We start from the raw sequence: 18657 nt of genomic DNA on the forward strand, positions 1-18657 counted from the left end.
TTCACAGTTCAGTAAAGGCAGCCAAGGAAGCAAGGCTTTGTCTCAATGGAGAAATTAAATTGCGTGGGTTTTATCAACAAAGCTTCTGTACACATGTACAGGCTCCCTGTAGTGCCCCCTGTAAAAGCTGCATACAAGGTAAAGACCCACATTATTAGTTCAGTTACTGCCTTTCCCAGGTAGGGACAATTTAATCGTCCTTTATAGTACCAAAATTATATGTATGATTGTGGAATGCAGTGTGGTTTTCAAAACACATCCTGCTCATCTTAACACTAACTGCTGCAGGCAGCTCCAGTCTGAACTGCAGCCAGTAGTTCGAATTCCAGCCCTGAACACGAGTGCACAGAATTTAAAGGCAGGTGCTGACTGAAACCACGCACAAAAGCTGCGAGGATCCCATTGACAGGTTTGTATCAGCTGCTTTCCTGTAGAAGTGCAACCAGGCAGCAGCTGAAATACGCGTGCTGGGGAGTTACCATTCCTAGTTGTCACCATTTAGAAGCTGTCTACATAGCCTGAAACAGGACAGAACCTGTTGACAGTCACATCCAGGTTAATGTCCTTTACAAGGAAGTATTTCAAACCATCAGAAGCGAGTTACAGTGTTACCGCAGAGCGTGGTCACTCCCCCCTCCCCAAAGGCCTCAGACAAGTTCTAACGCTCCCATAAGCTCCTTCGTAGCCCAGGCTGTTCCAGCTGCACTGGCTCCCTCTACAGCTCCCAGGGAGGGTTTTTATTTCGAAAGCGACTTGCTGAAAGTCATAGGTCAGACCCAGCACTATTTGAAACTGGCAGAGCTAGTACAGCTCTAATTTTACACTATATGTGAGGACAGCAAAGCACAAGGAAATGCTACAAAACCACCTTCCTATGGCATCCATTCGGCTGCCACAATAACACTGTGCGGCTGCATGCAGGCAGCCCACCGTGTCACTGCACCTGCAGCTCAGTGCCCAGCAGCACCCTGGGGATGGAGCTGGGGTGGCTCAGGGCCTGGCTGTGCCCTCATCCCGTGCTGCAGCCCCACTCCCCTCAGCAGGTCCTGAGCACCAGAACACAGCACACTCACTGCCCTGGTGCAGCTTCTCTCCTGTACACGTAAGGGACACACTGACGGGCCGCATGCAAAACATGCACGTCCTCTGTGGGCAGCAGGGAGGCTGAATGCAGCCCACAAGCGCAGAGATCTGGCACCAGCTTTACCCCATCAGGTACCGCACAGCCCCATGCATGAACACATTGGAGACGTCATCTGCCATCAGCACAGAGCAGCACAGCAGCTATCCTGCACTCACCCTGACAAACACAGCTCCTCCATCTGCCTCAAGCTGAAGGCCTCAGCTCTGTGCACAGAGCAGTGGTGTCAGGGCACAGAGCCATGGGGCACCCAGCCGGCTCAGCCTCGGCACCAACCACCGCCAGCACATACCTGCATTCTGCACCAGCCGCTATGCAGGAACATTAATAGCAGCAGTGCTCCTCTGACAGCTTAATTAAGGCACTGGCCAGCAGTGGGAAAACTACAGAAATAGCATCCGTTTCTATCAGCCCTGCCCTTCAAACACCAACCACCTCCAGCACCGGACTGCACTTACAGCTGCGCCAACCCACCATGCTGGAGAAACTGCTCCTGCAGGACAGCTCTGTGCAGCACAGCTCCGCTCAGAGCACTTTGGTGCTACAGCACGAGCACATGTGGCCAACAGCTCCATGCAATGAGGTGGCTGCAAATTCATTTTTAGAATTAACCGAGGGCAGAGCTGAAATTATGCTACACCGTTCTATGAGCTTAGTGTGAGAGAGGCACCACAGCTCAGGAAAAGCGCAGCAGGATGGTGGGCGCTTCTTCCCCCTTTAATTGTAATTCAGTCTTTTCTTAGGACATAAAATCTTGCAGAGTCATCTGGCCGCATTTTGTTCTCCTTTTTAGAACGTGCTGTCAGTCTGCTGTTATCAAAATAGTCCCAAAGTGACGGCTGCAGTCACCACAGCTCAGCTGTCCCCACGCTGCGGCTCTGCTACGCTGTGTGCATAGCCCAAAATGTCACCTCAGCTCTTTGATCTGATGGAGTGCTGCCCAGCTCATGAACCCGGAGTAATTTTAATTATAGAAAGGCCTGCTGCAGAGCTGCTTGCTCTTCCTCTCCTGTCCGTGATTTAGAAAGATGACCAGAATAGCCACAAGAGGAAAAAAATAAGACATCCTCGGTAGAGATCCTGCATACAAAGTTGCAGCAAAGACTGCTGCTTTACAGGCTGAAAATAGGGGGTTCTTGGGAAAAGTGCTGACACAGTCCTGAGGACGGGGGCAGGAAGGAGTCACTGTAATAATTAATCTTAAAAAACCCTAAAAGTTCAGAGTATATAAAAGGAGCACTTCCTACTTTACGGCTGCAAAGACCTCAAGCTAACTGGGAATATCATTCTCTCGGGTCCACGCTGCTTCTTAAATGAGATTACAGCAAGAGTGATGTACTGCAGCACCAGTCAGCGGTGACAAGCAGCGCTTTATAGAGCTATCTGTTTGTCTCCATCACTGCATCACACAATGTGTCCCAGGACTCCAATGTGCAGCTCCATTTACCACTCCATGACAAACGGGCAGCACTTGTAAAAGGCGCAAAGAGGTCCAGATCAGCCGTGTAATGGTCACCACAGATGCACCGCAGTACTTGAGGGGGAAAAGCAGACCCCAAGTTCATTAAACTGACCAGTAATGGATCTCTCAAAGCGTGTCTTAGGAATAGCACAGTAAAGGCTAAAATAAATAACTCAGCGTGGAAGGCCAATCTGAAACGGTGTTTGATAAATTATTTATAACACAGACAATTGTCTGCATTTAATATTGGAGCCGCTGGTAGCATCTTTAAAAGATGATTTATGTGTTGTAATGCCATTAAGCTTTATATGGGCCCACTGCTAGCCATAAAGTCTGCTGAGATTTAGAGAATGAGTTTTAAACTGTCACTGCAGCATCATAGTAGATAGAGACTGTATTAAATCTTTACTTTAAACCTGTTATCTGGAGAGTTGCATTTTGTAGACGCTCAGGAGCTGATGGATTACCTCTCCACTGCTGCGACGGCGCAAGTCCCAAACAGCACCAATAAGGAACTTTTACACATTACTCTTGTATATGACTTGAATCAAGTTTCTCCCCTCACTTAAGCCATTTCCAGGTTTCAGATACTACTGGAACAGACCTTCCCACAGCAGATGTGGGTATTTCTACCTCACGTTACTGCAGCCTGCGCCAGCAGCTCTGACACAACTTAATCACTGCCTACAGCAGCGAAGGGAACGGCTGCACTGCTTCACCAGCAGCTTTCTGTAACTTCACAAGTCACACAAGGCATCATCTCCAGATTTAAATCTACAGAAAGCATTGTTCAAGAAGATTCTTACCAAAAACAAATGAGCGCCTTCTGCGGGTCACCAGCATCCTCTGGTTTTCCAGCACTAAACCTCATCAAGAATGTGAAATATCAGCACACAGTGGATAGGAGCACACGGTGAATACCACAGGGTGCAAAAAAAAAAAAAAAAGTCATAATAAAAACTGACTTTTACACCAGAATGAAATTTGTTTGAATTCTGTCTCACGTAGGAATTTCAACCTACTTAAAGGAAGAGTCTTCTGGTTTGGCAGGCTGGAAGAGAAGGGGAAGAAATCAGAAGCCTGGGGAAGGACCGAGATAGTTAAAAATAAATACACATAAATAAAAAATCTATAGAGAAGTGATGGGAATTGAAGGGTGGGAATGCGATACCTCTTGAAGGACATAAGCACCTGCAGAAGCATAATTAGAGTTTGGAAGAGTAATCGGCAGGCTGCAGCATGGAGAGGATGTGCAAGTCTGTCTGGAGGGAGGAATTGTGGTGGAGATCAATACATAACTGGAAGCGATGCTAAAATCTGCACTAACTCCAAAGAGGGAACAGAACTGAGAAGAAAAGCACTTTGCTTTCTTACTTGTAAGGAAACACCAAGAGTCCATTCAATGAGAACAGATTTGTTCTGAGCTGGAACGGGCTGGGATGTGTCCCTTCAGCCAGGCAGGTTTCACAAATCTTCCCCACAAAGCAGGGGGAAGTGATGTGAGGTGCCAAGCAGCACCTTGTAAGCAGCTGAATTACAAACTTTGTTTCATGAATGTGTTTTGCAAAAACAGACAATCAAAACAGCTTGCTTTCCTTCATCCCTGAGAGTGAACACAAACTGGAAGCAGTCCGTCCTTCCAGCCGCTCCCTACTGCTTCCCCATCATCTTTCATTGGGTGTCTGGTAAGCCACAAAGCAAGGCAGAGGTGTTGTGAAAACTAGTCTAAAGATACGCCTTCAAATATCATCCATAGGAGCATTCAGTGCTACTCAGCAGCTGTTAAAGACCTGGAAGCTGCCCCAAAAGCGGCCACACCGCTGCAGCCTGCGCTGAGGTGCAGCAATGGGCTGGGTGACCTGCACTGCAGCTGATGTGCTTTGCTGTGAGTAACGCAGTTACATCTCAGAGGAAACGTTTGCTTTCCTACCCGTTCTTGGTAAGAACTTTTCAAATAAAACATACCAAAGTCCTCAGTTACCACTTGCAGTAACTCCATTTTTTCCTGTTCCATGGGAGCGGCCGCTCACGCACCACTCATCACAGCTCCTCCTCCCCGCCACCGCACAGCACACCACTACAATAAACCACGTTAATATTTCATACCAGTGTGAAATATGCTGGAGTATCAATTCAACATCTGCTGTCTTTAGGGTACTGGCATCCCGCAGAGACACTTTCAATTTGTAATTGAGTTCTATACTGAATTAATCAGCAGTTTATCTTTTTTAGTAAAATAATGTCTTCCCCACTAACCTGGATTTACATTAACAATTTATGCCAAATTACCTGCCAAGGCAAAAAACGTATATGACTCAGAACTACTATTTGGTAGCACCAGTTCCTATATTTCATTCCTTACATGGAGCCGTGCACAACCCCCAGCTCCAGCAGAACTGAATTAAATCACGAGCTCCTCTCACAGCCGCAGGATTTCTTTTAATGCTATTTCCAGAGTCTGAAGTCAGAATTAATAAGACGACGCATTTAATCTATTGCTTATACTGAGGAGAAGCTCCTGGTTTCCAGGAAGGTGGTGCTCAGAACAAAACAAACTTGCCCCACAGTAACCAAGCATTAAATCCTGCCAGGCTGTGCTGCTGCACACTGTGCCTCAGGCTGCTCCACTGCCCTGCACTGCAGCCACCAAAGCCACCTCTTGAGCACAGCCACCTACCAGCAGCACGGAGCAGCACCCTTCACCTCCCTCCCAGCCAGGCTGTCCTCATTGCATCACTGCATGAGCAGCTCCACACCACCTGAAATATCACCCAGAGCACTCAGAGTCATCAGGCTGCGGCTCTGCAGCTGTAGGAGATGCACAGATCCCAACAATTTAAGGTGGAACACCTGCTCCTGAGAAATGCATCAGAAATGATGACCTGTCCTGCATCCCCCCCTCAGCAGTGAGATGATCTCCTGGTGTGGAACCCTGTGTCTGACTTGCTTATCTATGCTATTGTGTGCAAAGTTAAGTATTACTTTGCAGAGGTGAAGCAATGGCTGCCCTCGGTCATGCAGCAAGGCCCAATTTCAACCAAGGCAAGACGTGTTTATCTTGAGCCTGTAAATGGAGAAGCAGAGGAACATGCTTCAGTGCTCTGCTGGTACCAGATGGATCTCCCTCACCTGATTTCTGCACAGAAATTGTACTTTGATGCACTCAAAAGGAACATCTCTAAACATGCCTCCAGTGACTTCAGCCATTGGGCAATCAGTGTAAGGTGCAATGCCGTGAGAACAGAACCAACTGTCTGACACGCCATGCAGAAACTGAGTGAGCATACAGTCATTTTAGTCCAAGAAACAGCATGAAACAGCACTAAAAAGCCACTGCTTCCCATCCTTCTGATCACAGTAACCCTGATGTTTACCCTTGGAAACGCAGGTGTCCCAAGGAGAAAGTAACACAGGTACACTTGGACAGCAATAAACCCCATTCCAGAGAGCTCCGTAAGCACAAGGCAGTGGAAATGTGCTGCTAACCATCTCCATTACTGTCACTGCTAATGGAATAAATGGATATACAGAGCACATAAATACTAAGTACTTATTTTTGTTCACAGAATCAGTTCCCCCCCCTCCCCCCATTTCCTTAATCTTTGTGTTTGACACCAATAGGGGTTCAAGTATCCCAGGCAGGATCTCCAGCTTACCTCCCAGAGCCTGGCTTGATCCCTATTGTCTGCTGCCCGAGTTCAGCCAACAAACCTCCCAGCAAGCGGTCACCTTCCAGAGTCATTAAAGCTGGCGGTGTCAGCTGGTGGGATTAGCCTGCAGCCTGCACACCTGAGCCCTGTGGTGGGACACAGGCATTCTGATCACCATCACTAATGAACACAGCATTCATATGCAGCTTGTCATTGCTCTTGAGCCTCGAATCACACAGATGCAGCCTAAATAAGACTGATGAGACAACTATTGTTGGAGATCAGAGAGTTCTGACAGTTTCCAAAAATAGCCTGGTATTATTGCCAGTAGTTAATAAATGCAAGCAATGCCATCGTACCAAGGGGCAGCAGGAAATACAACACAACGATCTGTACGTCGCCTGTTTAAAAACAGAAGAAAATGACACATTTCTGTAAGATTTTGTACTGTGTCTGATGCTTAACTGCTGTAAAATAAATACGTGATATGCAGTGAACGTGGTGAAATTGGCACCTCTGCAGCCTTCCCTTTGGTACAGCACAGGCCTTTGGTGCAGAGCCTGGAGGAAGTAATCCTTTGCATCACAGCTCTGACATGGGGACACAGCACTGCCCTCATACTCCTCAATCACAACAGCCATGCCAGGAACAAAGCTGGGTCAGGTGAGCCAGGCCTATGCACTGTACAGCCAGACCACTTCCAGCCTTCTCCTCCCGAACAATTTCCCTGTGAGCACACCTACTATGACAGACACAGCCGCTACCTCTGACCACTCATTGCTTCTCCCACAGAGGGTTACCCAAATCTGCCAGCTGACCTGCTCCAAGGGCTGCTCCCCAACCTGTCTTTGTCAAAACCAAACAAGTTAGCAAAGGCAGAATCATCAAATCGGGCCAGCAGGTGAAAGAGCACAGCTCTGGTATGGGGACAAGCTGCAGAAGATGGTCACTTTTTCAGGCAGTACAGGTGCAATGGCTGAGCCACAGCAGCAGCACCACCCCATTAAATCTCCTCCCACCTTCCAGAGGCTTCTGGTTTTCACTCATCACCTCTTAATGCCACGCTAAAAAAAAAAAAGGCACCTTAAATGACTGTAAATATAACCTCATATCTTTGCAGCAAGCTGTCTTAGTTACAAATATCTACCAGGCTCCACCACCATCTATTTTCCCCACCTCTTTTGTGCCCCTGAACTCATCACACCAAGGTGTGCCTCTCTGCTCTACAACAGCACTGCTTTCTGAAGCTTCTTCCCCCTCTCTTCCTTTTAGATCTTATTGCTGACCTGGCTGTTCAGTTGAAACACAAAGGAAGGCAGCAGCAGCCTTCCCCACACGGAGCTCTGGTCCATGGCGACCACACAGCCTCACCGTACGTACAGGAATTCTTCCACAGACCAAAACTGCTCCTTCCCCAAAAGTCAAACACCAGAACAGAATACACAATGCCCCCCAGTTTCCCCAGGAATTCAACAACCACAATGTAGACAAAGCCTAAATTCCAGCATCTACCACCACAGAAGAAGTTTTCCGCTGGATCATGATGGTTGCCATATTTCCTCGCTGCTGTTCAGCACCGGAAGGCATGAATGCATTTGCAAATTCTGACTGAGGTTTAAAAACCATGCGGCCACTCTCCTGAAAGAAAAACTGGCTGTAACGAAAGATCTGAGCTCAAACCACTCTATTAGATGTGCTGTTCTTCCACTTATGTTTTTTAAAGCAGACCTATAGCTGCCCACATGACAGATTAATATTGTTCCACAGTAGTTAGGTGCTTGGCATTACATTTTTGAAGCATCTACAGGCCTTCAGGGCTGAAAGTGTTCACATCTTCAGCAATCTATAATGGTTCCTCTAGAGGCCAGCACTTGCTTCATAATGAAACATGCCTCCATAAATCAGTCTGCAGAAGTGGCACTTGTGTACGTCACCATCCATCTTAGCAGTTTCTCTGAAGGATGTTGGGTAAAGATCATCTCCCTGCATTGCAACCAGGGAAAGGACCATCACAGCTGGCACTGATAAAGCATGTGCTACTTAAATCTGAAGACACACTAAGTCTGTGGAAAAAAAACACATCCTGCTGGTGTTAGCATGCCTCAGGCGGTGGTAGAAGCTTCAGCAACTCATCTTCAAAAGGCAGAGAGCCAGAGCTCCAGAAACCTGCAAAAATTGGCTAAGCCTGCAGTCTTTTTTTTTTTTTTTTCCTTTTTTTTTTTTTTTCTCCCCCCTTTTCTTTAAGTTGAGAATCTTCAAAGTCTACGATTCTAACTGTAGGGCACAGCAGCTGCCACTGCAGATTTGATCCTCTCAGCTTTTGGCAGCTCTCAACTTGAAATTCTAGCAAAAGAATTTTTCAAGTTGCTATTATTGCCTGTCACGGATTTATAAATATTGTGCACTATCTGCTGTGGCACGGCTCTCATGGGACACCAGTGCATGCCAAAAGCGTAACAGAATGAAAAACAGTTCCTATTCTTCAAATAAATGCTAATTTTTTTTTAACTGCGCTCACACGATGTGTTTGGTGATCAGCTTCAATAGTACAGAATATATATCAGAGGGAAAAAAGCTGATTGTCTTCTCCAGTAGTATTCAGCTGCTACTTTCATTAAGCTTGTTTAATTACATTCCAGATGCTAATTTGCAAGTCGATACCAGAGGGTGCAGGACAGTTTGCCTTTGAATCATGTTTCTGTGATGTGATGGTCTTGCAGCACACCACTCCCCTCCAGTAGCCCCAGCAAGATATTCTGACAATTAGCACACAAGAAAGCAGCATTGATCTCGGCAGAAAAATACTACTCCTCCATCCACTGTACTAAATTAATCTCCAGGAATTTGAAGTTCCTCATTGTTGCCATTTCATGGCAAATTTTATATAGAATACACAACGTACTTCAGATTTAATTTCAACTGAAATACCGCGCTATTTGGTATGTTACTGGGAAAATACATTGGGCACAAAAGGTGAATATTTTAAGATGGCAGCCACGACACGAAGAGATGCTGAAGAGCAGGGCTGGACTCGACAACCTGAAACTGCACTGGTGTGGATATTCAGATTATTACACTGTTAGCAGACAACAGAATGTTGGATGAAAACAAAGGAAGGGTTAAGGTGCTCCCAGAGATCTAGATATCTGCTTCAACAAACTGGTACGCTGCGTTTCTACACGCCTGTTTTAGCAGTGAGTATCTGTTGCCATTTACGGTTGCGTATGAAGACAATTTAATTAGAATGACCTTTCTAAGTGGGAAAAGTTGGAAATTTACCAATTTTTGGTGCCTTTTTTGGTTGCTCTTACACAAAGAATGACTTAAAATACAAGCTCGAGAACTAGCTGAGGATGAGGTAAGATTTTCAGTTCCATCACACAGCAGAGACACATTTGTGTCTCTGAAAGGGGATTATTATGCTGTAGCTGTTGATTCCAAAGATTTCGTCTCTGTTTTCAGTATGAATAGCACACACGTGCCAACTGCACAGTCATACAAGAGGCTGGAAAAGAGACTGTGTTGTTCCCACAGCAGTAGAAGAGCAGGAAGTCTACACCCAGTAGCCCCTCCTGTCATGCACCTACTGCACCGCTGCATGGCAGAAGATCCGTGAGCACCTATTAAAAGATTACCATTTTTTTGGACATTATTTATGAATACCCTGAAGGCCAGAAGTCTGGTCTCTTCAGATCTTACCTAAGATACAACACAGACATCATCTTACTGCACTTCAGTAGTCATTTGCACCTACAGCTGTTTCAGCCAGCACAGGGACGTATCCGGGAAGAACCAAACAACTCCTCACTGCTGAATCTTCAGCAGTTCTGCTACTGGAAAACTGCCCGACCAACACGAACATCTTCCAGGTTTGATCAATATCATCAGCAAAACCACAACTCACAACCTTGCAAATCTCCCACTGACCAGTTCTTAGGTAGACAGGAAAAGTAAGAAAGCAGCTGCTAGTTCTGTGTTCAGAACCCAATCAACCCAAAATCTAATGGGTTTCCTACACCACTTGAACACTTCGTTGATTTACACTCATGCATTCTTTTTTTTTCAAGAAGATTAAGAGTTGCATTAAAAACAAAAGAGACTGACCAATGGCCAATGGAAAAACAGCAAGACTGACCATGCAAAGGTCATTAAACTTGTGAAGTCAATTTCAAGCTTTCATCTACATTAAAATCATACAAGCTTTTCCATTTGTAGATCTGAGAGAAATTATTTGTTTCTTAAAATCCACTTCACCCTGACATTTTTTTTTTACAGCTCTGCAGTAAGTGGAAATCCATACATTAAAATGCTAAAGCAGACCTTTTTTTATAGCTTCAAACCTCTTCAATTCTTAACAGCAAGTATTATCCAGAAAGAAACACTTGTTTTAATAACATTTCTTACCTCCATGTCCGGTTTGTATTTATCTTCAAAAACTGCCATAGCTGCCAGTGAGCCAGAACCTGCAGCAACACAAGTGGGACATTTATTTAGGCAAGGTATCAAGATACCATATTTAGACACAGGAGTTTGGTTCTCTGTATTTACTTGGTAGGTTTTTAAAGGAAAAGCTGACAAACAGCAGCACACGTAAGCAAAACCTACCCACATACTGACCTGCTGCACCCAACCAACCTCCACAGCTCCCAGCACACACAACCTGCCATGTTCCCAAAGGTTCCTGCCGTGCTCTGCTCCCATCACTCCGTGCCATCCCTTTTACTTTTAGCACTGACAGACCAGATGGCAGAGATGAGGAGTCCGGTGCTACTGCTGTACAGCACCACAGCAGCGCCCGTCTGCACCCACAGCACTCAATGGCACATGTTACAAGCACACTTTCTATAAATTAATACAAAAAGCAGAACAATACTGTTCGGAACTGTAAACCTGCTTTGTTCAGAACCTTCAGGAAGAGCTCTCGTCTGTCTGCAGCCCTGACCATATTTCAGTGCGCTACTTTTGGGGAGCGAACAAAGTTAGCTGCCATTTTTTACTCCAATTAGAAGATTTTTTGGCATTTATTACTTTTTAACTTGTTTTGCATACTGCTATCTGTTTAGCTGGGTCACAGAGAACGCCGTATTTTCTATTTAAAATGATTTGTGTATATCGCTTGACCACCTCAATGGTTTAGTGAAAGAAAAAGGCAGCGATTAAACAGTTTCAAATGAGGTGTCCTGCTGATTTTATCAAGTCTGCTGAATGTATAATGAAAAAGGAGAAGCTGACAGCGACACTGTTGAGAAAATACAGACTACCTTATCTGAACCATTTAAGGAGGTCCAATTATAGATCAAATTTAAAGGGTAGAAACAGCAGATTTACAGACACAAATCAATGAACATGGTAATCCCAATGAATATGACAGATATTCCTGTTACAGAATATTGCTGTGGTTGAGGATCATTACCTTTACAGTACCAAATACATCACATCTAAAAGCAGTAGGACGCTCCAAGTGTGTACTTGTATTACAGGCAATGACTATTCATTCACACCTCGGAGCAATACGTGACTCCTTTTTTTAAATGCTGAAGCTGGGAATAAAAAGGATTTTTAAGCAGGTAATAGCAGAAATGAACTGCTTATAAAAACAGCTGATATCACAGAACAAACTGCCAAATAAAAGGGTTGTACCAATCCCTGCAACGAGGGCAGAATGAGGTGCGTTCCAGAACAAACATGGACTTAAAACACGATTCTTTCTGCAGAATAACATAGGAATATCTCTAACAAATATCTCTAACAGGTCCTGAGACCAGGTTTCAATTTTAAGACCATACTCCTAAGGCACCCTGCTGAAGGCCTACCATCAGCAGAAGGGAAAACCCTGGAACCAGAGTAGAAACAACACCGCCCTCAGATAAGGTGTCTCTGAAACTATAAAGCCTAAAATATTTTGCCAGAATGAAAACCTACCAGATATTGGCTGACAAATTCCTATGCTGAGAGCACTGAGCAGTGGTCTTCATTTCTTAAGACTTGTAGTGTCTAATAAGCTAGCCAATAATGGAATGCTCCAACAACTCAATAAATGGCACAGACTGGAGTTCTTCCTCCAACTCCTTTTTAAAAGCAGTTCACCAAAGAACTGGACAGAGCTCAGCAGGCTCCACAAGGAAGGGGAGAGAAAAGGAAAGCAGCTCCTCATGTTACGGCACATGAAATAACCATCACCATTTACTATCAACTTTCAAGAGACGCAGACAGTCCCATAACAAAGGTTTCTAGAGAGCTGTCAGAAGTCTTAATTGTACCTATATGTAAACATTTACACCTAAAAATCCTTTTTCTCTACTGGTTACAAACAGTAAGGGTAAGATTAAAAGCCCTAGCAGAAACACCACCAAACACCTTCAGAAAGAAGAGATCTTTGTCATCCTGACCATCACAATGGAAACTCTCTGTTACCAGCACCAGCTGGAACAACTGCCCTTTCAGAACCACAATACTCATACACTCCTGAGCTTCTCCACCAAAACACATCTGCTGTTTGACAACAGCCATAGGAGCTGCTCTGAAGCACGCTTACACCATACACCCACCTGTCACAACCAGGAAGCCCGGACCCAGCTGGCTGTGGGTACACGAGCAAAAGCACTGCGCTGATTCAAAGGATTCCCGGTGCGTACATGTTCTGTGTGCTACACCTCTAGAAGAGGAATGCTTGGGGAGTATTAATCTAGCATCTAAAGATCTAGAAGCACTGACTGCTAAAAAAAAACAACCATAAAGAACTATACAAACTGGAATGCAAAGCTAAATCGAAGTATTTTTCAGTCTAATAATCAGCACAAACAAGAGGACTTACGAGACTGTAAGAGTTTGTTTTACTTCTTCAAGGAACACTGGCCATTTATTAAGCGTTCACAACAGAGTCATTCAAACACCTCCTGTATTTGACTGAAAGGGACTTTAAAAACCTCTGGAGTTCACACAAGGAGCTGTACCACTTCAGCATCCCATTTACAGGAATAGGCAGTTGTCGATACCTACAGAACAAACAGCTGGCTCATCCCATAGTGGTCTGCAGCCACCACAGCGTGTCCAGCCAGAGAACCAGGCCCATGGGCAGAACCTCCACCAGGAGAGCTCTCAGTGCTTAGTACAGCCTGTTTCCATCAGCCAGGACCTGCCTGCTCCCCCGGCAGAGGATGAGCACAGCCTGGAGAGAGCAGCATTTAGCACTCCTCATCCATCAGTGCCGGGGCTCCCTGACAGGGCACTTACTCACACGCACTCATTGCTATTCAATTTGCTGTTCACTCTGGGTAAAAACCTAGTGATCTCCACAGCCCCATCGATCGGGATCATTTTTCAGCCCGCTTCCTGGCCGAGGGGCCGTGGCTCAGCGGTGCTGCTTGCTCGGCAGGACAGCACTGCCAGTGCATGAAGAGCTGATTTATGAATATGGAGCACTGCCGGCACCAGGGGACTGCTTTCTGCCACCAGAGACTGCTGGAACATACTTACTGCTTCTGAAAGCTGAACTACAGACTTCAACTAGTTTAATTTTATGCATGCATTTCATTATGAGCCTTGGCCAGAAGCTTTCCTAGACAAGCCAAGCAATCAGACAATCTTGCATCGTTTGCTGAAATCCAATTTTGTCCTTTGTCAGCATAAACAGTTTAATTTGATGTTTTCACTCCTGAGTAAGCACTGAGTATCTTTTAAATCTGCCTTGCAAGGGAGGACATCACTCTATCCATCTACAAACATATTCCAGGCAAGATATTTATGCACATTAAAGACAGAAAAATCCAACACCTCAAAAACATCTTCTATTTCATTTCCAGAAAATAACTGCTCAAAGATACGTTTGCTGATTTAATAAAGCACCCTTACAACATTGGGGGAGGGGGCAAAATCACACTCTAAATAAAACAGAAACACGGTTCCTATTCTGATCTTTGATTTGACCTTTGATACATTTTATGCCTCAGCTCCATCTTTCACTGATACAACACATAAGCAAATCTCCTTTCACTCGAACACACACAGCCTACCAGGAGCAGAAAGGTAAAGGACATCGTGCTGAGAAGGGCTTTGTGTGGGATCCTGCACAGGGGGAACGTGCAATCAGCAGGCGGATCTGGCACAGCTGACAGCAAACCAAAGCTAAAGCTGCAGTACAATTAATCCCATGAACGTCTGCTCCCTACCTAATTGAGCTTACTCTGCTACTTCAGTTTTTGGCTGTTTTTGGAGAGGAGCAGGCAGGATGTTCAGAAATACCACATTTTAAATATTTTAAAACATAGGCACAAAAGTAACCATGTACATAACGGCAGCTGCGTGACCGTATTCAGCCAATTAACTACTCACAGTTGGCAGCTTAAAGTCCGTTACGGTTTCACAGTTTTCCACAACATTGGGTATAAGGCAATTACAAAAACCAAAGATTAACACTTATTTTTTTAAATATATATTAGAGGCTAAACAATGGCATCACATAACGTGACTGTTACACGGGTTTTATTTGCCAAGGAAACAATTCACTTGTTCCTAAGGTAATGGCACCATCTATTGGTCCAGCACTACCTCTGCAGAATGAACCACAGATTAACCATACAGTTAACTGCAACATTCTGTTTAACAGTAGTGGAGTTTTAGCAGTTCAAAGACGTGGAAAGCTTTAATTGATAAAGGCTGTGTGTTAAAAATAGCTTTGTTAACTTCCAGCACGGCAAATTAATTCAGAGGCCACAGCCTCTCAAAACAGGTGCTACACTTACTGGTACATATAGGTTCACACTTGGCTGTCCCACACAAAACCTCAGTCTCCTAAACCTTTATGAGATACATCATGAGACACTTCTCTAAGCTTTGCTTTAAAGCATTTTAGGTTTTCATTTTCTGCATAAAAAAAAGCACCTTATGGACAAACCTGGTTTGTGTGTACCAGAATCTCAGTGTTTCCTCTAAGCTTTCTCTGAGTTTCTAGCATACTAAGAAGGTGATCTCAAGGGCATTCATTTTCAGGAGAACACCTTCCCCTCTATGCAATGAGGAATATATTAAAGCTCCAATTAAAAAAAAAAAGACAACAAAGTTGGTTTGTGTGCTTTTTCTGACAGTTATGAAAGCTTTATGCACAAGAATCGTTACTGTTTGGCTTGGTTTTTCCTCATTCTCAGAGCCCAAACTGCTGGCAGTAACACCAAAACAGGATCAGCGCTGGTGTGAAGGGATTCAACACTTGTATCCAACTATAGGCACCACAACGCTTCCTTAAGACAGACAACATTATGTTTAAGTTGCAAGTAGGAATATCTGGAATAACACACCAGCTCCTGTGAAGCAAACCTCTGCACCTGGAATACAAGGACCACAGCTGAAGAGGGACACAGTATCTCCAAAGAAGACAAAGGAGCGACAGTCATAAGCAAGGCAATCTTGTAGATTAAGGAATGGTTTGGTTCTCAGGTTCTGAGGAAGCCATCGTTTCTATTCCTGTGCAAGGGGTGAAAACCATGTGTTCAAGGAAACATTTAACCCCAAAGCTAGCTAAAACACTGGTTATCTCTGGCCAGCAAAGTAGAACGCTCAAGTCAGGAAGACTTAATGCTCTTACACTGCAGTACAAAGGAGGCAGCACTTACCCATGGTAACATAAGGCAATTTGTCAGTTGATCCATGGGGATATATGCTGTATAGGTGAGGTCCAGTGACATCTACACCTCCTAAAACCAAGGCAGCACCGATGTAGCCTTGATACCTAGGAACAATGTTTACAGGTGAATCTGAGAATCTGTGATAAAGCAGTGTGACTTTGTGTTTGTTTAAAAGCCACAATACACACATTTGAGAATTCCTCCATGCTTACACCATACACACCTCTGTACTACAAAGATTGCTGTTCCGATCTGTGAAATTAACTAAAACGTGATTATTTCACCATCAATCAGAACAAGCAACACAGTGGACAAGCAAGGAGACTGGCTGTTATGTTTGTGATAACCAGGAGATAATTCCATTTTATAACATTACACGAAGTTCCTGCATCTGTGATCAAGTTTATAATTAGGGACTTTGAAGAAAACATATGCTCACTTCCTCCATGAGATCTTCTTGGATGCTTTAGCTTTTTAACTCACTGTGTCTTATGACACACTTAAGGCAAACTGCCCAGCAATACAGCATCAAGCCAACTACGACGGATTATTAGAACCCATCTCTTTGAACATAGCTTTTGTGGAGTTTTGTTTGGTTTAGGCTTTACTTTTCTGGAGACTCTCCCACAGCTTGAATAATCTCCAAGTGTACACACTTCATTCTTTCTTCTCTTCCAATAGTAACTTTCATAGAAGTAAAAAACAGTATTAAAAACAGGATTGAAAAGCTTAAAGGCTTGGAGAACGCGCCCTCAATTTAATGACACGTTTTAAGTCACACTGCTGACAGAAGTACAACTGCCAGAGTACAATAAGTTGTAGTTTGCAATCAACCCAACAAGCAGATAATTTTTCCTCAGGACAACCACGGTATAACTTCCAGTAATACTAATCAACACTGTACAGCTGCAGCACTGGTTCTCTACAACACTGCAGGCTTTGTTTCCTTCATCTTGGTCCAAATAACTATGAAGGAAAGAACAACTCTTAAATCTTTCCTAAAGTCTTGTTATGGAGGTTACACAGACGTGCCATCACAAGAACAAATCACAGCCAGGGGCCTTAACAGCACAGCTAATAAATAGGAAAGCACTCAGTACCTGAAAAGCATTTGCTTTAGCATTCGATTAGCTGTGACCACACGTGGAAGTCGACCCGTAGACAGCGCATGGAGCTCCAGATTGGAAGCAATCAGCTGAGTTGTCATCTCAGTGTCTGCAGCTGTGCCCGCACCACAACAGCTGGAAGTCATTACAGGTAGGACATGGTGAGCAGGGAAGCAAATAACCAAATAGGGCCAAACTGGAGCTCTGGTTGTGTTATTCAACATGTTCAAGCTCCTTTTCTGCATGTTTTCCCTGAGTTATTCCAGCTCATTCAACACCCATAACTGCTTTGTTTTTCTCCTCTGCCGCCCCAAGGCAGAATTTGCAGTTTCTGAACCACGGCAGCCTTAGTGCAGCACGTAGCCCCAGCGCTCCTTTCCCCCACTGCAAACCTGAGGAAACCAATATCCCACTCAGCCAATAGTTGCAGAGTATGAAGCAAAAAGCAAGTGAAACTCCAAACCATTCCCAGCCCATTCTAATAAACATAAACTAACGTTTTAAAGTACACCTTAGTGTCTGCTGCCGGCAAAGCGCACAGCTAAAGAGCCCGTCCCTTACCAACGCCATCACACCACGAACGCCTGCGATACTCACTAGATGTTGGAAGAAATGTAATGTATCTTCGAGCAGTTCTTGTCAGCGACGACCATCCCTTCGGTCGCCCTCGTGTCGGCTCCCAGGACCACGCCATCCTGCCCAGAAAAGAACAAGGCCTGAGCCCGGCCCCGCGCCCGCCCCGCGGCCTTCCCCAACGCCCGCCCCGACCCGACCCGGCTCCGCGCCCCCCGCGCCCCCCGCCGCTCACCTTGTAGACGATTCCCGCGATGGTGGTGCCCGTCTTGCGGGCCGCGGGCAGCCGCTGCCCCTTCTGCCCGAGCTCGGCCTCCAGGAGCGAGTTCCTGCAACGCAAGGAAAGCCGCGGCACGTGTGAGCCCCGCGCCCGCCGCCGCCCCGCGCCCCGCCCGGCCCGCGCCTCACCGAGCGCAGTTGTCGAAGCTGAATCCGCCGCTCGGGGCCCGCAGCACCGACACCGCCGCCATCTCCGCGCTGCTCCGTCACGGTCGCACGGAGCGCTTCCGGGGCGGCCGCCTGCGCGCGCAGCGGGGGCCGGGACTGGGGCCGGGCCGGGAATAAGAGTCTGCGCGTCTCGGGTGTGAAACGAGTTCAGCGCGGAGCTGCCCCGAGCTGTGCTCCTCTTTTGCCTTTGTTTGACCTTATGTTAAATGGAAGTGCTGCTGCTTGTACTGGCGGGTACGACTTGTCCAATGGGTTGTGGAAAAGGATTGAGGCTTTCAAAGAAAATGAAAGAACAAATGAAGGACAAAAAGGGGGGGAAATCCAGGCTTTTCTATTTAGATCTTCTGAAGAATCTACAATAATAGGAGAAAGTGCAAACCTACCTAAAATTACTGAGCTTTTAATGTAATTGGATGGTGAGACAGAAAGGAGAAATGCCCGTGCCTACAGCTGACAAAGCCCTGCCTGTGCATGGAGGTTGATGATGCTGTTTCGGTGTCTTCTACCCCAGACCTCCGCCTTAGCTTTTCTGTTCCTCCAGTTGACCCAGGAAACAGAATGGCCCAATGTGTCTGCAGACAAGAACCCGTGGCAGCTCCTCAGGAAAGGACCCATTTCAAAGCAGCTCAGACATTCAAAAGTTTGCCACTTATTTCAC

The 18657-nt window shown here is 45.5% G+C and overlaps 1 protein-coding gene across 4 annotated transcripts in view; it reads right to left on the bottom strand.

Annotated features, from left to right (window-relative positions):
- The window catches only part of PSMB7 (proteasome 20S subunit beta 7), a 35151-nt gene extending 17058 nt beyond the window's left edge, over nucleotides 1-18093 (bottom strand). For all 4 annotated transcript variants that reach the window (XM_072352585.1, XM_072352586.1, XM_072352583.1 and 1 more), the window contains exons 1-6: nucleotides 17961-18093; nucleotides 17788-17881; nucleotides 17577-17674; nucleotides 16974-17114; nucleotides 15862-15977; nucleotides 10658-10716 (exon numbers count right to left, since the gene is read on the bottom strand). In XM_072352585.1, the coding sequence (XP_072208686.1) occupies nucleotides 10658-10716; nucleotides 15862-15977; nucleotides 16974-17114; nucleotides 17577-17674; nucleotides 17788-17881; nucleotides 17961-18022 (570 nt within the window). In that variant the 5' untranslated portion in view covers nucleotides 18023-18093. The remainder of the gene's footprint in view (nucleotides 1-10657; nucleotides 10717-15861; nucleotides 15978-16973; nucleotides 17115-17576; nucleotides 17675-17787; nucleotides 17882-17960) is intronic.
- Nucleotides 18094-18657: the final 564 nt, after the last annotated feature.

This window comes from Excalfactoria chinensis, chromosome 18, assembly GCF_039878825.1.
Source record: "Excalfactoria chinensis isolate bCotChi1 chromosome 18, bCotChi1.hap2, whole genome shotgun sequence".
Lineage (NCBI taxonomy): Eukaryota > Metazoa > Chordata > Aves > Galliformes > Phasianidae > Excalfactoria > Excalfactoria chinensis.